This window comes from Ambystoma mexicanum, chromosome 3p (genome assembly GCF_040938575.1).
Source record: "Ambystoma mexicanum isolate Mex_15411 chromosome 3p, UKY_AmexF1_1, whole genome shotgun sequence".
Taxonomy (NCBI): domain Eukaryota; kingdom Metazoa; phylum Chordata; class Amphibia; order Caudata; family Ambystomatidae; genus Ambystoma; species Ambystoma mexicanum.
In genome coordinates this window covers 784,523,164-784,548,717 of record NC_090925.1, presented here as the reverse complement: position 1 = coordinate 784,548,717, position 25,554 = coordinate 784,523,164, and the positions used below count along the sequence as shown (strand labels likewise).

Below are 25,554 nucleotides of genomic sequence, written 5' to 3'. Positions count from 1 at the left end.
TGGGTAGGGCAACATTTTGTAGCCACCCAATTGACTGAAATAACTAATAAAGACATTAAGAAACAATTAATCTGAGGTTTGAGGGTAACGATATTCGTAAAACCAGTGAATCCGTTAAAAAAAGGCTGCTCTGGCGAAGGGAGATGAAAGATGAATTTCACTGGTTTTGCTTCGAGACTGTTAATTTTGCCGACTCCTATTCGTGACCTTTCCTGACTGGGTTGTGTATGGGTGCAGAAGAGTTTAAGTGGGGGGACGGGAGGGGGCAGTCTTCTGCGCTTTGCTGTAGTGAGCTGCTGTTACAAATGACAAACACGCTCCACCCTACTGCCTCTGACGCGGGAGGCAGATTAAGCACTTGCGTGCAGGGACCCTTCCCTGCCGTCTCTCCGTGGCATTGCCTGCCCATAGAAACGGCCTTGGCAGGAAGGAAAAGCCTCTTCCGGACTGGAAGGGAAAATATTATTTTTAGACTTGCTCTGCCACCCTTAGGGGCACTGCCCTTGGAGACACGGCTTATGTATGATGGCATCAGACTCCAAAAACAGTATGGAAGAAGTGGCATTGCTTGTAAAAGGTCCTTTGTATTTGTTTTATATTTGTATTTATTTAATGAAAATGGAGAGTGTGACGAAAAGGATTCCGCTCCACAGGAGTACAAGGAAGAGTAGGAGTAAATGGGCGACTCAGCCCTCACACGTCTACAAACACAATCATAAAGGTAAACCTGGGACAGTCAGGAGATCTCCCTCCTTTGCCTTTAGGGTAACCAGATGTCCTGGTTTTGCCAGGGCAGTCATGGAATTGGGCATTCGGTACCCCTGTCCAGTCAGTTTCTTTAATTTAAAATCCAGTCCCAGTTTTTGTGGAAAGTGAGTGTCGGCAACAATGAGGTAAGTATAGATTAAAATACATACCGAATTTTGCCATGACAAGCTGGGCTCGAACCCCCAACTAATGCACATGCATTAACAGATTGTGCCAAAGAGACCAGTTGATAAATGAATGACCATCAAGGCTTGTAGCATGTATCAAAGCAAAAACTCTTTCTTTATTATTAATAAGCTTATATTCACAGTCAAAATAATAATAATTCAGCATTTATATAGTGCTACGAACCCTCATGCATCTGAGCGCTGCTTATTATTACACACTGTGTGTGGTGCGAAGAGCACAATTATACAGGAATAGTGCTGGAAATACTGTGGGATGGACGGGCATGGGTGGCAAGGGGTGGGGGTGGTTTGAGTCTAAGATGCAGGGTTGGGGGATGGGCTTTAAGAGGGAAGTCCTTTGTTTATGTTGTTGGTCATCTTGGTTTTTCGTCTTGAAAATCTGGTCACCCTACTTTTCTGGTAACGTGGGCCGAGGGAAGGCTCTTAAGAGGGCGTGTGAAGGTAAACCAGTAGTGACCCAAACAACACAGTATCGCACTAAAAAATAAAGGCAATGTCCAACCAAGGTTCTATAAAAATATATCTACTTTAATCAAACACACCATCTGCAAGAGAGCGAATGGAAAATACTGTACAAAAACCCACCCCGAAGGAAGAACAAAGAAGATGCGACAGACTGGACAAAGAAGTAGTTCCAAGGGAGGGAAGTACATTTCTAGAAACAAACAAAAAGGATATATTGTTAGTGAAAACTGGAGCGATCCTGACCTAGCAATTCTCTAGAACCTAAGAGGACTGAGGGGGCAGCTCAGTGTCAACAATACCTGGATTCAGTTCTTGGTGGGTTTAACACAGTCAGACCCGTTGTCGAACGTTGATGCTAGTGTGTTAACTTCAATTTGGGCACGCTATCAATTGGGATGTGGCGGACATGATCATAAGTACTGCTGCACACTATGACTAAACTTAGGCATAGTTTTATTTTAGAGTTTGCTCTGCCACCAGCATGCATATCTTATGATCATCCTGGTTTTGGTACGGGGGCATGTCTTAAATGCTTCCCCTGTGCCACAGAGACTTGTCTCTCGCTGCGGCTGTGCTGTGGACATCTTCTGACCTTTGAACCAGCTCTAAGGAGTCTCTGTGCTGAGAGCCGGTGTACAGATGCACTTGCTAAGCTGTTTGATCAGTTCAGTAAGGATTTTTTCTGTATTTGTCCATCACTTTACTGTGCTATGAAAACACTTACATATGGTCAGCATGTTCCACTTGCGATGTATAGAGTCAGAGGAAAGTTATTACAAAGATGATGGGTTTAAAGAGAAGTTAAACATTTGGGGCCCGATTCATGGAATTGGGCGCAGAAATAACACAAGGGCTGCATGCTGAAAAGGAGCGTGCGAGAGCCGTGGCGCAGAACAATTTTTGCGCACCACATTTATCCATGGATTTAAAGACGCATTACTAGCCATCGCTCAAGTACAAACAAGCTGCGCGAGGAATGCCCACAACACACCCCCAAGTACACCATAAAGCAAGCAAAAGGAAAACACGGCACAAACCTCCACGCCACCCCTGGCTCACCATCCAGTACCCCTGTTTGAAGGTGTGCCTCACCTCGCAAGCCCAGGCTGCACCCTGACAAAAAGTGTGCCGTCCCTCGCAGAGCCAGACTGCACCCCAGTGAAAACTTGGGCCCTCCATCGCAAAGACAGACTGCACCCCAGCGAAAACGCATGCCTCATCTTGCAAGACCAGGCTGCACCCCAGCGAAACCGCGGGTCGTCCCTCGCAATCCCAGACTGCACCCCAGTGAAATTGCGCGCCTCACCTCGCAGGCCCAGGCTGCACCCTAGCGAAAACACGGGTCCTCCCTCACAAGCACAAGCTGTACCCTCCAGACTGGACACCCCCCACAGGCAGCTGCCTCCAGACTTCAGACTTGACTCGCCCTCCAGACAGCCCACTCCAGACCGGACACCCCCCAACAGGCAGCCCCCCACAGGCAGCTCACTTCAGACTGGACTCGCCCTCCAGACAGCCCACTCCAGACTGGACAACCCCCGACAGGCAGCCCACTCCAGACTGGACACCCCCCACAGGCAGCCCACTACAGACTAGACACCCTCCACAGGCAGCCCACTACAGACTGGACCCCCCCCAGGCAGCCTACCCCAGACTGGGCTGCCCAGGAAGCCCGCTCCAGACTGGACATTCACCACAAGCAGCCCACTCCAGACTGGACCCATGCCCCAGGCAGCCCACTCCATACTGAACACCCCCACAGACAGCCCAGTCTAGACTGGATACCCCCCTAGGCAGCCCACTCCAGACTGGACACCACCCCGCCCCTGCCCCCCTCACCTGTGGCACCCCCCCACAGGCAGCCCACTCCAGACTGGACACTCCCCACAGGCAGCCCAGTCCAGAATGGACACCCCCCCAGGCAGCCCACTGCAGACTGGACACCCCCCACAGGCAGCCCCTGACAGTCTCCCACAATACCAGTGCAATGCATGTCTGTAGCTCACCTGAACCTCTGTGGTCTGACAGCACCATGAAGTACATCACCAATATGTACTTCCCAAATACGACCAACTAGAAGCATCAGACGTCCATCCATGAGTGTAGCATCTGCTCACACACCCTTCCAGGCCTTAATCAGTCACCCCTTGCACAAGTGACAAGTGAATGCAAATCCATGTGCATATTGTCCATGGCATATTGCTAAGGTATCAAAGCACAGTAACTGAATTTGTGCCCATGACAGAAGCAAACCTACAAAAAGATGTTGCAAGATACACAAACAATGGCCAGGCGTGACACAGCCTGAGCATCAGTAACCTGGGTGGAATGAGTAGCAAAATACCTGTCATGGAACAATCACATGACAGGGCCATGCATGGGTGATGGTAGGGCAGTCAGAGAGAGAATGAGTCACTGAGACTGGAGAATTGTGCAGCCACACTGGAAGAGCAAAAAGTCCCACTACTGCATTCCAGTGTTAGAGGTTGAGAGACACATGAGAGAAGGCAATGTGTGACTGCACATGCTGCCGGGCACGTCTACACGACATGGGTTTTACACAGCAATGTCAAACAATGTGCTATTAATGTGACCATGGAAATCCACCACAGTGAGTCCACCTCCCTCCACCCCAACCACACTGATGCCAAACACACAGTAATACTGCACAGGTAAATGCAAATGAAAACATACAATGCAGACCCAGTCATCTGATGGACCCACCCCCACATGTCAGGCCCTTGTGCATCCTACCATCCGCAACCATCCCAGCAACAACACACAAGCATGCATGCCACAAGACAGATGACTTGCAAGGAGAGATGCACTGGCTGAAAATAGAACTATCAAACAGGTCGACACACAAATGAACTACAAGAAGCGTGGAATGTGACAAACAGAACAATGTATTGGATATAAATATGCCTATACAGCAGGTTTTACCCTATGTTTTTGATTAACGAGGGTTCTGTGTCATAACAGGGTAATAATCAGGTATACAGCAAAAAGGAAACACACACTACCTCCTGCTCCTGCATGTCAAATGATATTTCAATTATCACAACCTAATGTTCACCCTGAAGTTTACACACATATCAACTTCTCATCGACCAGACCTTAACTAAAAATGATTTTGGAAACAGGAAAAACATATTTTTTATTCTTAACTCATCCTGTATTTCACAAAAAACATTGTTTTTTTCTATTTATATAAAAATACTTAAAACATGTATCACATATAGTACAATTATACTTAGCACATTTCTTAAACAGAAACTGAGTTAGTATCACAAGTGCAGGTGGTACACAAACAGCACACCACCTCATTTGATTTCCAAAGAAGCTACTTTCCAAAATGTTTGTATCAAACTACTGAAGACACACATACATTTGTTTTATTTCGAGAGTGCTTACTACCTATCACCTCTAAGGGAAGAAAATTAGCAATGGATGAAATTACAACATATTATATCAATGCAGTGCGTTTCAGTCCCATGTGTCTTAAAAAACACTGAAAGACCCCTGTTTGTATCTATGGGCTCGTGCCTGACCGAGTTACTATGGCGAAAAGTGTACTTACTGTTCAAAGTCTAGGCAAGGACAGCATGATACTGTTTGTCACAGTGAGAGATTGCCAAAAAAATGCTGCAGGGAATCCACTGCAAAGCTGGCAAATGATGAGCGTGGGCACCTGTTTCTAGGATGATTCTGCATGCTCACGGTAAGACATGTCTCTCCGGGGCACTTCGGTTAACCGATACGGCTCTCATGGGTGCAGAACAACCTCGCATAGTCAGGGACGCCATGGGACACATCCTCAGGGTTTGCTTCCACTATCAGTGTGGCACGTGACGTGGATACGTCACGTGATCAACACGAACATGGAAACAAAACACGACGGGGGCCGTATTCCATATTACAGTTTGCAGGACATGAATCGAGAATTATTACTACATTCATACGCCAAAATGCCATAGAATTCAATCGGTTTTTAGATATAAATATGTACAAATATAAATGGGGAATCAAGCTCAAAGTAGTGCAGGGGAAATATGAAAGAAAAAAAATATCCTAACCCTAAACAACTATATACAATAAAAACTGAGAAGAGAAGTGTTCAAAGTCTGGGGAAAATAATAAATAAAAAAGGAAACCTATACCTAAATAACTATGTAGAAAGGCAGCAGGCTAGTCCTCCTCCTCTCCAATGTCAGTGAGCCTTTCCACCAGGGCTGAGTCCAGTGCCATGTCCTCACCCCTCAGGTGGGCCTCTGTTGTTGCCTGGAGGGCTTGCAGGTTCTCCAGCATTTGTGTCTCTATCACTCGGGCATCCCTGAAAGTCGCCTCCACGATGGCAGCCCGCCTCCTTGCCCGACACAGCGCAATCTCAGCCCTGGCCATCACAACCCTCGCTTTCCGAGCTTGCTGCTTCTCTGCCTCGATCAACTGTTCATATCCACAGAACATGGAAGACATCCTGTTCCTCAGGTCCATGTGTGCCTCTTGCCTCACACTTCGCACCTGCCTCCTTTCGATGGTCTGCCCTAAAACATATAGGCTCCTCCTGGTTGCCACCTGCTGCCTAAGTGCTGGTGCCTGCTATGTGGGTAGGCCCACCAAGCTGATGACAATACCTGGGGGCTTACGGCACCTGCACTGCTCATGGCTGTCTGCTGTCCCTCCATTGACGGTGCCCCTGTCAGTGCCTGGGTAGGCATGGTGAACACCTCAGCTGATGTACTTTGGACTCTCAACTCGGGCAGGTATGTGGTCTCCAACAGCCTGGGCATTGTGGGTTGGACTGGTGCACTGGGAACCCTGGTGGTATCTGGGCCGGAAGGCACCCCTGAGGATGACTGGCGCACAGAGGAGGAAGACAACGTGGTCACAGCAGTGAACATCCCATGGAGGACACCACGGAACAGGCATGTTGCAAGCCAGCCGATGAGGTGGTATAGTTCACTGTGATGATGTGAGAGCAGACTACGAGTAGCATGCACATCATCAGAATGAAAGCTGTCCGCTTCGTCAACCCAGCCAGCAGGGGTAGCACATGATTCAGGAAGGCCACACCAGATGGTAAGGGGGTGTCGGTCTGGGTGGACACATTAGCCAACACTGGGTAATAGGTGTGGGTGGAGGCATCCCAGCAGGCGCATACTGCTGAATCCGATGGCCCAGGGACTAGAGTTTGCACAGGCACCTCCACGGTGGCCTGCACAGCCTCATGACCCTGGGACAGGACTGCAGTAGGCACGTCCACCTCAACACTCCCACCAGACCCCATGGGCTGGGCTACAATGGCCACCTCCCTACCATCAACCTGGAACACTCTGGGGCGTCTTCCACCATGGATGGCCCCCGTGTTGCATCACCTGTCCCCACCGCTGCTGAGGAGTCCCATCCCATCTTCAACTTCTTGGACTCACCCCCAGCAGCATTGCCCAATATCACCCGCGCTGCCAGATCCACATCTCTCCCCGAAGATGAGCTGTCACGGGGCATAGCTGGGGTCTGCACCTCTGGCTGCTGGAGGCATCCCTGCAGCCATGCTCCACAGCACTGCTTCTTCCCTCTTCATCAGATGCAACTGTGGAAAAGGAGACACAGAACAGAAACATCAGTGTACTGCACCAAACTGGGTGTGGCAACAGCAACATTCACATGAATATGATTTGTCAAGGAAACAACCATCAACCTCCACACCCACACAAAAGGACATGCAATCCACATCCATGCAGACACCTGCCTGGCCATCACTCCACACAATCACATCAATCTACTTGCCACTGTCACAACCAATCAATTGCATATGTTATACGCACATGCAACATTTGCACATGCACATGTGAGCATGCCGCAGCAACATGCAAATACACATGTCATGCACATACATCAACTAAGAGACCCCAAGCAATTAGATGACCAATCACATCAGAGTCCTGTGAACTGCAATGCCTCTATGTGACTAAGCCAGACATACAAATGCACGTGTTGCATTGAGGCATGAGTGATGCCCAGTAACACATTCCATTTTTGGCACATACACATCAGCATCATGTATGCACATGACGTGGGCAACACTACCTCACCTGTCACACTTGTCACGCTGGCACGTCTCAGACACAAGTAACAGGGCATGTGCATAGTCTACAAGCCAACACTAGAACACACAATGCAAGTGATAGCACATTCAAAATACATATAGGTCTGAATGCACACATGGAGAGCAATATCTGGGGCATGTATGCAGACATCCTTCTCACAAACATACTTGCTGCAAGGCTAAGGGGGTCACTGCCAACATGCTGGTACATGCACAGAGCACATGCACCATAGAGCATTGCACCAAATGGCTACTCACCAGTCGACTTCAGATGTTCTGCATGTTAGCCGACATGTGGCACTTGCGCGCATGGTGCTCCTGCGCAGTGGCACCGGCCTGGACGTAGCGCAGGGCCTTGCTGTGGGTCTTGGATTTCAGGTATTCCCAGTGCTTGTGCATGGTCTTGAAAGTGTGGGCTGCCACAGCCTCCGCACTGATGGCATCCATTATCCCGTCCCAGATCTGCTGACGTCCTTCATTGCTGACTTGCATCACAGGGTTCAAGAGGGTATCATAATGCTCCAGGACCTTCTCCACCAGGATGTCAAATTCCCTGGTGGTGAAGTTGACAGCCCTCTGCCTCGCTGCCGTGGGGTTGCCGCTCTGGTCTGATGATGATGGTGCAGACATAGCAATCCCGAGGCAGGTGTGGGTGGGCAGGGTGATCCTGGAGCTTGGCTGTGCAGCGGTGGTGGTGGAATGGCACGTTGGGAGTCAGATTAAGCAGCTGAGGTGGTCACAGGGCCAAAGACAGGAGAACAGGCAATGGCAGGACAGCAGGCAATCCAGACGCAGTGCAGGTGAGCAGCAGGCACACACACTGGACAGGCAGCAGCAGATGGCTAAGGTGAAGGCAGCTCAGGGCAGTAGGAGGGAGGTAAAATAGCATGGAGGCAGTAGCGTGGGTCTTCTGTGTCTCGCAATGTAGGCAGCTGGAAACAGAGTGAGGGGACGTTGTATCTAAAAAATGAGTGTGGACACGTGAAATCTGAGGAAAGGCCCTCAGCGCGTAATTTACATGACATGCGCAGGCATTCAGCACGTCATATTCAGCGATACATTAGCACGTGTAGAAGCAACTCTGGACATACGTACTAAGGGGAGGAGATGGATGAGTGGAGTACTGCATATTTCGGGGTGCCATGCAATCCGTCCACTTCAGAGACCGTACAAATTTCTTATTTTGGTGGGGGATTTGCCTCTGCGCATACGTGCATTTACTTTTGATTTTTGCGAGGCTAACATTGAGTGGCGTATGCATTTTTTTCAACTGTGGGTGCTCCTGTGTATCGCGTTCCACTATTCTTACGTTTCTGGTAGCTTTCCAGGGTACGCATATGCATTTTTAGTGGTGCTGGGTGCCACTGCATATCTTGTACCGCTTTTTCATTTTTTCAGAAGCTATCCCTTTATCTCGTATGCATCTGTTTTTTTTGGGGTGCATATGCGTTACACATATCGTATTTTTGACACTGGGTTACATTTGAGTCTTGCTGGACCACAGAACTATGTTTTCCATTATGTAGACTGGCCCCTCACTCAAATTACCCAGGACAATAGCTCGGTGTGCCTTCCATTTTTCACTTCCACCTGGAACATGAGTGGAAAGGCCCCAAGACAGAAAGGTGGCAGACGTTGCCGGGGTCAGGGAAGTGCTGCAGAAGCAGCTGCCCAAGCCCCAAGGGTTCAGTGACATGCTGCGGAAGCAGCTGCCCCAGCCCAAAAGGGTAAGGGACGTGCTGCCGAAGCAGCTGCACCAGCCCCAGGGGGTAATGCCATGCCCAGGCCACTTGTGGTCTAGCATCTGGGCCCAAGAGTGGTCCCGGGCACACAGGGGTGGCAACAACACCTTGTGGCAAGAAGACAAGGCCTGCACAGCAGGAACAGGCTCAACCCCATGACATGGCACAGGACACTGGCACGTTGAGGAAGAAGAACCTCCATGATGAAGAACTCAAGATCCTCATGGACTACGTGGCCATTCACCAGTGTGACATATACCACCAACAAGGGAGCCCACATACACCTGCTCATCGTATGGTACATTGGCACCATGTCACGGATGACATCAACGCCTTAGGGTTTGAGAAGCGCACTGCTGCACAGGTAGTGAAGTACTGGAATGACCTCACCCTTCACACCAAGTCCAAGCTGGGTGCCAACGTAGCCTCTGCTCTGGCAACTGGAGGGGGGTCACCAGAGGAGGAGAGCTGACCGAGCATGAAGAGGCTATGAGCCAATTCATTCTACTGGAGCAGGTGCGATGCATGGGAGGCCTGGAAAGTTACGAGGCCACGTCCGGTGAGTGACCAAGAGTGTGCATCCTAAGTATGTGAAGTGAAGAATAACCACGATGAATACTTGTGGTGCATATCTGTCTGCATTTGAATGACTGCCCGGGTAAACCATATCATGGTATACTGACTCCTGTCCAGTGTACACAAGAGTGGATACACACCATGTGTTGTACATCAGTTGAACATGTCCGTGTGACAGTACTCATCCCCCACTAGCATACCCCAAAAAATATCTGCAACATGATACCACAACGTGCACTCTTGTTAGCTGTATCCTTGATGTCAGTGACTCTGCTGTGCTAGACATGTGCTTGTGTCTGACATACGAGTTACACTTCATGCCCTGCAGGGTATGTAATCTCTATTCGCACATGTACATAGGTGCTTCCATGCTACATAGAACATATAAAATGACAACCAACATGCCTTACAGCGTGCCCTGAGTGAGTGTGCATATGTCTAGACTGTGCACATCCCTGCTGTCACAATGGCAATGACTCCTGAGGCAAATTGTTGTGAGGCCTGATCCCTGTTACCCTCCCACACTCAGCCCACACTCCATTGGTCCATGCCCCTCTCCCTCTTGTGGATCACTGCACCTTGTTCCTATCTACAACTCCATTGACTTACGCTTGCCACTTCACAGACCTTGCCTAGGTGGTACTCTTACAGCCATACATCAACTGGGACTGGTTTTTTTTTTTCAGACACTTGCGGCATGTTCCCAATGTGTGCAGTCCCTGTACCTGGTTAACACTGGTGTGACATGTGATGGATGCAGACTTGGATGTGGATCTGTGTGTCTGCCTGTTGCTATGTGATGTAATTGAACGTCACAGAGCCACATGGCCATTTCACTGGTATTAGTCAACAGTTAGCTGTGCTATGGGACATATTGTGCTTCTTAACAACCCTGTTTGTTGGCAATGTGTCCACTGGCAGCATGGCCCTGAGCCGGGAATGTTCTTGCCAGTCTGCATAGGCCATGCTCAGATAGCTTGTTGTCCATAGTGCGTAGATGCTGTATTTCTTATGGTGACATACCCTGCATTTTGTTGCATGACAGCAATGTGATACACGTTTACTGTAGACACGTTGCACATGACTCCACATGCCTTTTTTTGTCCATGTGCAGATGTAGAGGAGGAAGAGGAGGAAGAAGAGTCTGTGGTGCTTCAGACCACCAGTGGAGGATGTGGCGTGGCAGGCCATGAGAATCCATTGGTGCTACAGACCATCCTGAGCCATGCTGCAGACAATTCTGACTCTTTGGACTCATGTAGCTCTGATGCTGTACCCGATGTGCAGTCCTCAATGCTGGCGGAGGTGAGTGCACCAATGGGTGGAACAGTTGGGACCTGTGAGTCTGCCGGGGGTCAGGTGCCTTCACAAAGACAGTCAGTGGTGTTACGCCTGTTAAGATGGATTTCTGAACTCTGACCTGGTGGGCAGAGGTTCAGAAGGCCAGCCTAGTTTCTTGGAACAGGGTAACCTTCTGGACAAGCCAGACCAATCAAGATAGCATTGGCAGCAGTCAAGAATAGGTCTCAGGAGGGGTGATGGTGATCGAAAGTCCACAATGAGCACACCCTGTAAACACCACCACAAATGACTCTTAGTTAGGTGTATATATAAAAATATATATAGATATAAATGTATTAAAGGCCTTTAAACTCAAACACAAAATGAATCCACAGCAATATTAACAATACCAACACAACACTATCTTAGAAAACATATATACAGTAACTGTTGGCCTAAAAGAATATTAAACAAGGATAGATCCACATCCACAACCTGTCACAGAAGAGGGTCAGACAGTGCAAATATACTTTAGCCAATTCTTTAAGAGTCTCAACTCTAACTTATAGGCAGTCCAGTCCCTATGAAGTTTGGAGCCTTGTGCTCAAAAGTATGTTCAGCGTGGCAGCACTCGATCGTGCGTTAATGTACACAAGGGTTCTCTTCAAGGGGCTGTAGTGTCGCAGGAAGGGGGTAAGGCAATGAAGAATATAGTTCCACTATTCAAGGAGGGTCTCCACAAGGGTGCAGAGCTATTTCCAGGAATCGGGAATACGATGATAGCACAGGCTACCCTTACAAAGGAGAGTGGCCCTTGGGGGACACTCATGCCTAAAAGTCTATGGATGCACCAGGGTCCACCGGTAAGTAATGCAAGTACTCACTGACCCTTGATGCACTCTGTACCAAACTTCGCCAGTCAAGTCCAGTTCGCTCGCAGGTTTGAGTTCAGCAGTTGCACGTTTCTCTGGCTTTCTTGGGCTGCATTCCGGTACCTCAGTCCGTGGCGGGACAGTGGCAATTTCTCCACTTCTGGTGAAGGGATCGGGTCAGTTCCACTGTGGCTTGTCAGGGGGGCAGAGCAGCAAGGCATGCACGAAGCTTGTAACAACAGCAGGCGACACATGTACCGCGTAGGCTCAGGTTCAGGCAGACTATCCTACAGGTTTAGCCTGAGGTGCTGAGAGTAGTTTGTCTCACTACTCCAACGGGTCGAAGCACCCTGGCAGGCCTTCTGTGATCGATGAGAAACAGGGGCTCCGACAGGACAACAGTGGGGTCGGGTTGCCAAACCTTCCAGCGGGTCACTAGTGGTTCTATGGATCTGCTTCTTCAGTCCAGGATCCTTGGCTCCTTTACTAAGTTTGGTGTGTACTCAGAAGATCGACCTAGAATAGGTTTAGAGTGCCTTCTCCTATCCAGAATCTCCTTCACGCCAAAACGAATAGAAACCAATAGGAGATCTGCTCACATTCAACCATTCCAGACGTGGACCACCAGTGGTCCCAGTCATCCCAGCACACCCGATATCCTGTTATCCAGGATGTGTATTGGAACTAGACAGATCCAGCCCACATCCTGGGAGCACACACACAAGGCATGCAGAAGCCTGCAAAAGCTTCGGTTTGCATGGGGGTCTGCATGACCAAATAAGACATTTCCCAGGACAGAATGGCCAAAGGACAGGACCTCGCGGCATGGCCATTTTAGGCAATGGCCATTGTCCTAAACCAAACACGGTACACATGGTTTGAACCACAGAAAAGAGTCAAAAATGCTTTTAAAGTAACTGCTGCCATCAGCTCTGTCCTGGATACACTTGTACATTCACCAATAATCCTTCGAGGGTATCTAGGGCCTAAAAAGTGAAAAAGAGACTCCAGTGCACTGTGCTTGTAGGTACATTGTGCACTGATAATATGTTGCCAAGAAATGGCAACAAAGTGAAAGACTAAGGGAAACAAAGTCTCCCAGTACTGACAGTCAGAAGGGCATGTCAGTTTTCCTATAACAAGATTAGCAAAAGTCCAGCGGAGTACAGCAGAAGGCTGGGCTCCATGGCTAGGATGGTCAGACAAAAGCAAAAGTTGGGGGGTTCACAAGTGGAGGGAAAATTATCCATAAATGGAAATCTTTCCTAACGACGCCCGGCTGTGGTGGTTATGGCTGCAAAGCCACACTCCCATGTATTGGTTTCTGGTCATGGGGCAGATGTCCAAGGGAGGGTTGCAGTCCTGCAGCCAGAGACAGGGGCATCACAGCAAGGGCCATGCTTCCTTGGATCAGGCAGGCATGGGCCCTGCACACACGGGGGACGTGTGCAGACTGGGCACACAATGTCGGAGGAGTAGATGTTGCGTTCCGCAAACCGACAGGGTGCTGCCTATGGCTGAGGGCATGGATAGGGTGGCCAGTTCCATGATCCCCCCAGCGACACAGGTGGAGCAACAGCTGCATGTCATGCGGTCCACATGCCGCTCCCACAGGCTGTGCATGAAGGCCAACATCAGGGGCTGATGGGTGGATCTGCAGTGTCTGAAGGAATCCCTGCTTGCAGAGGGTTGGGCACACAAGGAAGCCCTGAGGCGCAAGTTGTTGGCCCACAGAGCTGCAATCCATAAGAAAGAGGCAGCCAGCAGAAGACTGTTCCACCAGGAGATGTTATCATTGAGGAAGACAATCACAGAGGAACTACGTGCAGTCCGTGAGGTTGTGCATAGTGACCTCCAAGCCCTCAGTCTACTGGTGGATTCATCAGTGTCATGCATGGTGGCTGCCACTCAGGACCAGGGTAGGACACTGCGTGGCGAGCTTCCAACACCACTTCCATCTTCTGTTTCAACGCAGGATGGTGGTGCCACCAGAGACATGCCTGCCGGTCCACTGTAGCCATGAGTTGCCATTTCCAGGTTTCATTTTATTTATTATTATAATTTTTTTCTTGACTTGTGCAGTTAACCTCTCAAGCCAATGACGTTTGCAGTGGTGAGATGCAGGCATGCATATAGTGAGGTCAACTTGCATGTTTGCATGGTGATACACAGGATGGCATGTGCAGGTAACTATCATGTGCAGATAACTATGGGGTCAGTGTTTCCTCGCACATGTGTGCTGTGTGAATGGTACTTCACTATGCCTGTTGTAATGTCTTCTCCCATGTTGTTTTAACAATCCATGATCTGGTGGTGACTGCTGCCCTGGGGGAGACACCCTGCCCCCTTTAATGTCCGTGCTCCCCATGCCCTTCACTAGGCACTGTGCCTCCTGTCCCTAATTGGGAGACACAGTTCTTGGTGAAGGTGATGCAGGATTCACACAATGCCACCACAGTCAGCGGGTAAGCATGAGCACTGTCTTGCAGTTTGAGCATGCATCATTGGTCACCATTGTTGCTGCATGTGTAATTTAACTTAAATGTGCTTTGCATGCTACCATGCCGGGATGGCTATTTAAGTGGTACTCATGTTACTGTGTTACCTCCCTCTGCCAATTCCTTTATGGCTGCATCTACTGTGGTGTAGTGCATGTCATTGGCCATCTCCAATACAGGCATCGTATTCCTTGATGTGTGTTTAACATCGCCTTCCCTCTCGATGTTACTCTCTCCCCCTCTGTTGTGGTACGCTGCACTCATCGGCAGATCACAATCTATGTACTGTCACCCTCTTGCACCCTGTGGTTCTTCTGCAGTGGGTGCTCTCTGCATATTTTCTGGATCAATTCATGTGTTGTCATGTATGTGCATGTTCTTTCTGTTGTTACTATGCATGTCTTTGCATTTAGTGGAGGCGTCTCCCGATGGGTTGCATTGTACGCAAGGCAGGGCGGTAGTACCTGTGCAGGTAAGTGAAGGGCATTGGCAGACGCTTGTGTGGTGTTTTGCTGGGAGTCTTGCACTGTCTGTGATCACTTGTGATTGACTTGTCTTGTGGGTCACCAGTACTTCTTCATGGTGCATGTTTCACAGGGTGTGGTTCTGGTGATAGGTCTAGGCATGGTGTTGTTTCTATGGATTGGTGGGGCCACTGGTTTCATATTCAACAATGTGGGAGTTCCAACTGTGTGGGCCTTTCTTGGGTGTTTGGGAGTGGGTGGCAGGGCCGGCTGTTTGTGGCCTGTGAGAGGTGTTGATGGTTGAAAGGAGTGATTGTAATTGGTTATTTATAACACACTTAATACCCAGAGGCTTCTAAGTGTGGACCTGGGAATCAAACCTGTGCTGCTCTGCCTCTTCTTGTTTCCAAGGTGAGCGCGTTCCTCTGAGCTATCCTCCCGAGACGGTTGTGCTGGTGTGGGTCTCATTGCACTTTGCCCATGTGCACTGAGTGACACCTCACATCCCTTGCAATGTTTGTGGGGTAATGGTTCAACTGCGCATTTGACCTCTCCTTCTTAGGGATCCCCAATTATGGTGTGCAGCACCATTTACAAGCCACAACCATGGCAACATTGATGCACATTTTTGGGATGCTATGTTGTGTACCAGCACATTACGCTTTGCCGTGTTTGCACATCCATGTCCCATGCATGCTGCAGCATGGTGTTTGCAGCTTCATGTTGACCGCAGCTGAGTGCATGGTACTTCTGCATTCAAGTGAATGCAGAATAGGGCCAATTGTAGTCTGTCACAATGAAGTCTGCATTGACCATGCACTTTTTGTTTGCATCCTATGTTTAGCATGCAGTTATCCATGCTTGCAGTATCACATTGCTTTGTTTTGTCTGCTTATGTCTTCCATTGTAGTTGCCTTGGAGGCCAGCCTTCCAGTCTGACACCGGCCTCTGTGAATTGATGCGTCAAGCATGATCCTGCCTGGAGTGCAAGAGGTGAGTATTTGTGTACTTGCATTTTTGTGCTTTGCATCACAGCTGAACTCTACAAAATCTGCAGGGAACTTGCCAACCCGTCCACAGTATCTTCTGCCCCTACTCCTTCCCAGGTCCTTTGTAATGCACTCGCCTCTCACTTCTTTTTCAAAACCCTGGACATACTGAACATCGTTGTCACCACTCTTGCAACGCAACCCTCCCTCCTATGCTCCCCCTAACACTCACCCTCCTCCTTCCTCCTTCTCCTCCTGTCTCCCCTGAAGAAGTCACCAGAGTTGTCAACTCCATGAAGGTCTCTTCCGAAAATGTTGCCCCATGCTCCTCCTTAACCATTAAGGACATCTCCTCTCTCGCCCCTGCTCTTGCTGATCTCTGCTACCACTCCTTTGCTACTGGTTCTCTTCCATCCTCCCTCAAGCACTCCCTTGTGCGTCCCATCCATACAATACCATCTGCAGACCCTTCCTTCCCAGCCAACTACTGCCCTATTTCCATCACCCCCTTCCTTGGAAAACTTGCTCGAGATTTAATCCCTCCCACAACTCAGCACCGATACCGAACTTGTTGGCGCTCTACATAACCACCAGTCTGGATCCAAGCTTCCAGAGCCATGGATACTGCTCTCCTGAACACATGTGAAGAACTGCTTGCATCCCTCAATTCCAAATCCCCTCCTGTCCTCATCCTCCTTGACCTCTCTTCTGCATTTTACACAGTGAGCCATTGCAGCCTCATAAAAAGGCTCCATGATACCTTGGGATCTTGGAGCAGGCACTGGACTGGCTTAGCTCATTCCTATCTGACCGTTCCTCCAAAACCATTCTGGGCCCTTTCTTCTCCCCTACTTCCTCCTCCAGCTGTGGTGTTCCCCAGGGCTCCATTCTTTTGCTCTGCCTCTTTAACATATACCTTTTTCCTGCTGGCATGCCCCATTGCCTCCTTCTCCCCCAACTTCCAGTGCTACGCTGATGAAACACAACTCTTCTTCAAACTTCCTACTGATACCCTTGCACCTTCCTTAATCCCTGACTGCCTCTCAGCCATCCAGGCCTGGTGCACTGCTAATGGCCTATGCCTCAATGCCAGCAAAACAACGATTCTCTCTATTGGATCCCCTGCACCCTCCTTCTTCCCTTCACTCCGGCCTTCCTCCATGGGCTCCCCCCTGCTCCCTCCTCTGAATCCAGGAATCTTGGAGTCATTTTCGACTCCTCCCTTTCCTTCATCCCTCATATTTAGGACATTGTCAAGAAGTCCCACTTTTAGCTCTTCCTTCTCAAAGGAACTGTACCTTTCCACACATTCTGCCATAGACTCAATGTTATCCTTGCTCTGGTTCTCTCCAGGCTAGACTACTCCAACAGCCTCCTCCTCAATATTCCTTTGTCCACCCTGCGACCCCTCCAGCTAACCCAGAATGGGGCAGCAAGAATTATCTTTGCCTCAAGCCCAGGGACTGCATCTCTCCTGCCCTACAAAGCATTCACTGGCTCACGGTCTCAGCACAGATTCAATTCAAATCCCTCTATATCATCCACAAGGCTATCTGGGGCCGGAGATCACTCTATCTTCAATGCTAACTGACCAAATGCTCCTATTCTGGACTCCTGCATTCCTATGGCACCAACTCCCTGTGTGTGTGCTAAACAGAGATCTGGTGGTTGATCAGTTTCCTCGGTGGGCTACCTTCTGTGTAATAGCCTCCCTTAACCTCTGCGTCTTCAGTAGGACCTCCTTAAATTCCAAAAAAGCCTCAAGACCTTTCTCTTCTCCTCTTCCTACTGCTCCTCTCTTCCCTGCTAATCATACAGTAGCGTGACTGATGTGCAGGGCCCTTATGTATCCTCTTGGCCCTGACCCCCCACATCTCTCATACAAGCCAGTGTCTATATACTGCACTTGCTCAGGCTCAGCCTCCCCACGGGAGGAGGCACTTACATTTTTATGTTATTTTCTTAGCACTTCTGCTGAGCACTTCTCAATGAGCACCTCAGCAACTTTTCCCTTACCCCCCTGCACTTGCACATTTTGAAAAATCACAAGGCATAGTAGGTTAGTTTTCCCACCATTTTATTCTCATGATTTGTTGGTACAATTAATTCAATTATTTATCTCTGTTGTAATTCATTGTCTACATTCCGCTGTCCCCAACCTGTTGCCTGTGGGCGCTTTGAAAGAGTTGTCCTAATTGTATAAGCACCTAACAAGTGACCAATAAATAAATTAATAAATAAATGTGCTCCCATGACTGTGTTCAGTGCACTGTCCCAATACTGCGCAGGTGATGGCATGCCTTGTCCTGTCATTGGTAGCCTTCCAGGGGTGTTCCTGCTTTTTTGTGCGCTCAATTATCTGCATATGTGATGTCTTCTCATTTTCATGCAGCATGTTGACTGATGTGTCCGTTGTGTATGTGCCATCGTCTTGTGAATGGGGATTTGTGACATGCACATTTGTTACATGCCATTGAGGGGGACAGGCATTGTGGGGAATGTTGTTGTTTGGCAGTGTGTTTTGTGTGTTTCATTTGCATGAGGTGTGCAGGTGTTGCTGCATGTGTGGTGGGACACATGTTGATTGTTGTCTTGCGAGTTGTTGTTTGCGTGTGTTATACGTCACTGAGGGGGTCCTGTGGGTCTTATGTTTCTGGGTGCATGGATGTGTTAGCTGCACTCGGAATCATGGTGTTCATTGTCTGCATATCCTGCCATCAGGGAATGATGCCTATTTCATGGAAGAAATGTTACTGTCGACTGCAAGTACTTTGCATGCAAGTAATCGGGCACTTGGTGTCTCATTTCAAGACAGTAATTTTAAGGCCTTTTTTTGTTATGTAAATATGAGACTTAGGGGGTTGGGAACCTGTGTGATTTCTTGAAACTACTATAAACATAGCTAACTATAAGCTTTGCCATATCGGTTATAGGAATCGTGATTTGCCTTGATTTGAAATGTTTGGATACATAACTGAGAATAGAAATTGATAGACTGTTTTCCTGTACCGCTTTCTTGTAGGAGAAGAGTTTGTTGGAAGTCCCCTCCCTGGATTTTCTATGAATAATACAGAATTGAAACTCCACCACACAAAGTATCTAGACTTTGAAGAGAATAACCTCAAATGTGGCAACAGAAGACTTTGGTCACTGCTATGATGCAATGATTCCATTTTTCCTGCCCCTGATGAATTTCTATAGAATTACCCGTTAGAAGGAAAGAAACATGTTGGGCTTGTTTTTATGATTGTTGAAATTGATTGATTGTGTATGTATGAATGAATAATGATTCATGAAAGAGGATGTATGGTACGAATGATGATGAGTGGGATAGTAAGTAAATGAATTTTATCATGCTTTATCACTGTGTATAAGCCACTTAACCATCTAAGCCCCCACTTTTGGGACCTTATTTGTGGAATCGTGCTGCAATGGTAGTACACTTTAGTATTCTGTATTTTAGCTTCAATTGCTGAGTTACAATATGATAATGAATGACTGTAGTTGATGAGAAGTTATCTACATCAATTTTTGTATTCATCACATTTATTGTATTTGTATGAATAATAATTAAAATATGCAAGTTTTACATTTCTTGATCTCTTTTGTTTGCCACCAGTGATGTCATTGGTGTGTATGGAGGAGAGGCACTGACATTCTCTGACTCTACAGGAAAGTGGTAATTTTTGAGTCACAAGCTCTTTTTGTTGTGTTCAAGGGTTTTACCCTTAATGTGAGGGTTTGCTTGTGATTCTAAGTTTTCCCTCAACCTCCTAGTGTTTTGTTGTGTCTCATTTCAAGACGCAACGACTGTTATGGTATTTGTAAATATTGTAAATACCACATCTGCCACAGGCAGTGCACACATTGCCCACAATGAGCTGTTCGGAGGTGCAGTTGTAAACACAAATATTTTGACACTGTCGGCATGGCAGAGGTGTACTAGAAATTATGTGGGCCCTGGCACATATTAATTTCCAAATGAAGCGCTATCTGGCACAGTCCCACTGCGGGGTGCTTTGCATGGCCATGTTATAGCAGTGAGTAAATTAGTCGGATGGGGGGAGTAGGGCAGCAATCAGTAAAAGGGGACATCTGAAGTCTGATATTACTTTTGCATTGAATAATTATAGTATTGATACATATAAACAGGCATGCCATGCTGAGAGTGGTTGGGGATCATTTGGGGTTGGAGAGGTGACAACATTTTAAGATCCTGGGGCTCCTTCCTGGTAGGGCAGGGGATTCCTAAAGGTGATCTGGGAGCCAGGCACTGTTGCAATGTCCTTCATTTCTGTGGGATTGGGGAGCTGGGATCTTGAAGGGGTGCAAGCATGGGCAGCACTGGCTAGGCGAGAAACAATTAGTTGAGGAGAGCTTGGGAGTGCAGAGTGGGAGGTCTTGAGTAGCAGGAGATAGATTGAGGGAGGAGGAGGGCTGGTGAACACAGCCATGGGGTGGATTTAAAGACATAACGGAATTTCAGTAAGGAGTGATTTTGCAAGGATTTACCTCTCTGTGTAAAGGAGGTGGTTGGGGTTGTCGAGAGTTGTAGAGGTTAATGGAAGCAAAGTTCATTAACCTACTGGGAGTAGAGAGGGAGTCCTATCAGCAAGCAGGGGCAGTAATCCAGCCTGATGGGGACTAAGGTCGCATAGGGTCAAAGGTAAGACAGGAATGGATTTTACGAGTGTTCAGGAGGTTAAACCTGGCAGGGTATCAGGTAATATTATCTCCACCAATAATACCGCCATATATATGGTTGTGGGGTATGGACATAGGCGATATTATTTGTGGGGAAAATGTATGGGTTATTGGGAACAGGGGTGTCCCCCACTCCATTAAAAACATTATGGGGATTGCAGGGTTGTCCCCCGCAGGTTCCATGGTTTAATATCGCCACAAAAATATGGCAATATTCTTGTATGGCGATATTTTTGCTGGGTTATTAACACATGGAACCACCTGGTAGACGTAGCAGTGGAGGTGATGAAGTGCTGAGGATTCAGGCCATTCCCAGATCATGAGCCCTGGGGGAGTGGGGCAAGTGCATCATGGGGAAAGAATGTAGATGAGGTAGGAGGGGTGCATCATTGGAGGCCGGTAGACAGAACCTTTTGGTTTTGGTGAAGTTGAGCATCAGGCAAAGCAGCATTATCGAGTGATGGATAGCAGCCCAGTGGTGGCACTTAAACTGCTCTGCGGTACTCATCCTCGTTCCTGAAAACAAGGGAAAGTGTGCTTTTTGAAGTGTAAAACACAGAGGTTTGCGTTTGCCTCCACGAAATCCTGATAAAGGTTTTTTTTGGGCATATTTCTTTGAAGTCTTGTCTTTTATTACTGGGTTGGGGCAGACAGAAGTGTGAAATGGAGAGTGCGGATGGTCCTTTGCCCCTCATTCTGTGTATGTGCCACAGTAAATGCCTGCACCACATAAGCTTTGTTTTTTTTCTAGCTAGTCTGCGATGTGTCTAAATTGACATGAACACTATGAGGTAATAATGCATACACACCTGCACAATTTATTCAGAAGATGCTTGTGTGACACCATTCTGTGAGTGAAGACAAGTACGGCAATACACTGATGTCTGGTTGTCTTGTGCAGGTTAGAACATGCCATGCATCAGGGGGTTGTCATTGTTTTACGGACTCCTTGATTTCAGGAATACGGGTTGTTTAAAATGAATGTTGAAAACAAGGAAAGGGAGCGTTTTGGAAAAATTGAGGCGAGCATGGGTACAACTTTAGACTGAACCACCAGGGCTAAGCAAAGGGGGTGTTTTGGCAAAATGGAGGCAAGCATGGGTACATCTTTAGACTGAACCACCAGGGCTAAGCAAAGGGGGTGTTTTGACAAAATGGAGGCAAGCATGGGTACATCTTTAGACGGAACCACTAGGGCTATCAGACAGCAGTCGGAGGGCACAGCTTATGAGGAGTGTCAGTGGAGAAAAAGATTGTAGTGTCATTACCAAATGGATAATGAGAATTGAAAGGAGGGGCGAGTTTGCAGAGGGGGGGTGTACAGTGTGAAGAGAATGGAAGCAAGGACAGGCTCTTGTGGCAACCCCACTTTATGTTGGTGGCAGACGAGGTGCCAGCATGTAGAGGAGTGACCAGCCATGTAGGCGGCCCCCGATTGAGGGTGTGCCCTGAAAGCCAAAATATGAGAGAGTCTCATCAGAGAGAGGGATGAACAGAGTCAAGGGAATGAGGATAGATGGCAAGCGGTAGCGGTGAGCTGCAAGAGGCCAGTTAGAGACACAGGTGGGACTGCATCGTGGAGAACTGTTGGGAATCCGATGCTGGTCCGTTGGTCTCCAGTTAATCAGTGGCACAGTTGATGAAAGATTAAAGAGAGAGTGTGAGACTAAGCTACTAACTGCACAGGTTATAAAACAGTGTGGCGCGACAGCAGTCCCGCCTCCACAAGGCATGCGGAAGCCACGCGGGCAGCAGTCGCAGCAGTATTATCTGTAATTTGTGTAAACTGTACTGAAAACTAGGACAGCAGCAACACTGCATGCACAGAATCAATGCCACAGACAGCCATGCAGAGTCTGTCAGAAACAGTACTAGCTTCACTCGGTGCACAGACATGTCGTGAAAGGAGAAGCACTGTGTCCACCAGTGCATAGGCATACTGCCAACACCACATGCCCAATGTGTGCAAGAACATATCCGGGGTGGACTGGGATCCAAGAGAGACCCTGGAAATAATTTCCTAAGTGGACCCATTTTCAGCAAGCACAACTCTTTTCCTATGAGAAAATACCACACAAAAGAGGTCCAGGGTGCAGAGGCCTAGTGGGAAATACCCTGAGTTCCCTATAGGCCAGTCCACCCCTCAGCATGACCGCAAATGGGCAACACGGACCAGGGACACACATTGTCACATGCCCAATAAGGACTATTCTTTTTTTGCCTCAAAGGGATTTACGCTCTCTTTTTGGCAGTTTGATTGAAGTACGGTGTTGGGGCCTGTAACTTTGTTTCAGATTAAATGGGCCCCCGAGCCTCAGCCCCAGCAGCAGCCGCTCTTGTTAGCAGTCTAAATACACCACAAGAGCTTCTTTAAGTCAGAGTATTAAATGTGTGCTTTGCAGCTCAAGTTACAGGTTGCCTTTGCTGGCCCCTTCAGGCTGTCCCCTTCCCCAGTCTCTCCCAGTATCGCCTCGTTCCATGTGTTCTTCCTGCCCCCAAACCTCTATTCTTCCTGCCTTATCAGTGCAAATTAAAGTGTTCCGGCTCCCTCGGGCTGCTTCTCCCCTGATAACCTGCCGCCATTAGCCCCGGGGCACCTTTCCTCCGTCTCCATGATAATATCATCGTCACACGGATGACGCAGACTGTTTTTCCCAGCTATAGGAAGGGGGCCCCCCGAACCTCATGTTGCATTGGGCCCCCACCAGCCCTGCTCTACCTCCAGCCCCATTAGTTGGAACCCGCTCTGGCGGGCGCCAGGCTGCGTGCTGAGCCCGCTCCCCGTCGCCAGGTGCCTGTGACAGCCTGAAACCCTTCATGTGTCAGGTTAATTCAAATGGCATCTTCTGATTTTAAAGACGGGCCGAACTGATGCGCCTTGTTTCTCTCCCGTTCATTTCAGGGCGGTTTGAAGATATTAAACTTGCATAGCTAGGGAGTGCTGGGGGGGGGCGGAATCCTACCTCCTACTTCATCTCTCTGCAAACTGTCAGCAGTACTGTGTCCACCACATAGCAGCAGCGCGCGCGCGCGCGCACACACACATACATACATACACAGCAGCACAACAATGACTAGCTGTTAAGTTCCCCCTGCAGCCAAGAGCAGGCCCTCTAATCAGAATGAGGCGCAAGAAACCGCTAATGATGGGTCACTTAATGGTTTGTGCCTAGGGTCTGATGGGAGGCAAGGTGCAGTGGGATGTGGCAGTTGGTGTGTACAAAAGATACTCTTCAGGAGTGCTTTTGACATCACACATTGACCTTTTATAGGCGGTCCCCCTACTTTTGTCTGTGGCCCCCTCTTAAATGTGATTCCTGGCGACGCCACCAGAACGATGCTGGGTGCCCTTTGCACTGCAAAATAAAAGAGAATTCCACAGCTCGTAACATTCTCTGATTTGCAAGACCGTATGTTGTTGGGTTTCTTGCGAGATAACCGATATCTCAATTTCTAAGCACGCGTACGAGCTGAATTTTTGAATCGTGGGTCCAGAACTAAAAGTTTAAAAAAGAAAATGCACATAACTACCTCCCGGTAGACCATTCCTATAAAGTTAATGCGGCCGTTAACGACGAACACACCACATCCTAGTTTGCTCCAAGCCTTGGGACTCACTCCCCGAGAGTGGGACGGGCGCTTTCAGGCCGATGCCACTCACTTCTGCAGGGTCGGTAGAGTCTCCTGCGCCCACCAGTGAGCCGGCTGATGAGCACTGGGCCACACTGAGAAGCCGGCTTAATTTACTAAACGTGGGTTGAGCGAAGCATGCCGCTTCTCCCTTCCAGCCAACACAAAATGCCAAACAATGAACACACCAAAGCACGTGCACTAAGCGCGCTGACGCGCGTCACGCTCGGGCCGTCGTCACTACTAGCAATATTGACAAAGACGCCACACTCTTAGCAAGGACCAAGCAGCATTCCCATTCTCCTTTCACAGTAACATTAAACCAGCAGGCTGAATAAACAAATTCACATTTATACATTGGACCACTAACCTTGGAAGTGCATTGACCTGACCACTCACTCTCCCTCTCCCTTCCTCTCTCTCGACTGGGAATTCTTGTACAGAAGGAAAAAGTCCTACAATCATTAATTGCGCCATACAGGTGAGAAAGCAGGCCACGCAGAGGCAGCGGCCATGGCTGTACATACCCCAGAGCGCGAGAAACGCCGTCCCCCAAGGAAGCCACATTGCGTATTACTGAAGTAGGCCTCAGTCGTCCGCGTGCACCTGTGCGACTAATGCTTCGCATGTGCTGGGTCCAGAGATCGGTTAATTGGGCCGTGAAGAGGTCTGTGTGCGATTGGCTAATGACATCTGGCTCCATTCCTGAATTTAACTCTTGCTGCGCTGACAGTTTCGACGCTGAGTCTTTTGCACAACACTGGAAAGACTGGTTTTGCAAGACTATCTGTTTACGCTGCTTTTAGGTTGCACAAGGTTTTCGGAGGATCGCGGCAAAAGTGACATTATAAGACGAAGACAACGGTTAATTACGCCTGGTGATCAACATCCGGTGGGAAAAAAGAGCGATGACATATTTTAAATATTCTGAAACAAAGGCGGCATTTAGAAACTAAAGTTTTACACTAAACCCAAAGGATGTTGTGTGATAACAGATTACTTAAATGAAAACGCATCGTTTTTTTTATAGCATTGTATTATACTGGTGGGTTGCGGGGTGCCTGTTTTCAAGAGGCTGCAATGTTTCCACGAATGACGTGACTTGTCCAGTAAAACAAAACCAGGGCAAACTGGGAATGAAACGAAGTCAATGGAAAAGCCCAGCACAGTGACTGGTGTGTTAGGACGAGGAGACACAAATGCACAATTGAACTATTGGCGTATATAATCTTCATTGATTGAGAGGTAGGAGAGTGCCTGGATAACCTTAC

At 48.4% G+C, this 25,554-nt stretch overlaps 1 protein-coding gene across 2 annotated transcripts in view; it reads right to left on the bottom strand.

The window, feature by feature from the left end:
- LOC138580873 (uncharacterized) overlaps positions 1-24,924 on the bottom strand; it is a 570,368-nt gene extending 545,444 nt beyond the window's left edge. For both annotated transcript variants that reach the window (XM_069651760.1, XM_069651761.1), the window contains exon 1: positions 24,811-24,924. In XM_069651760.1, coding sequence (XP_069507861.1) covers positions 24,811-24,850 — 40 coding nt within the window. In that variant the 5' untranslated portion in view covers positions 24,851-24,924. The remainder of the gene's footprint in view (positions 1-24,810) is intronic.
- Positions 24,925-25,554: the final 630 nt, after the last annotated feature.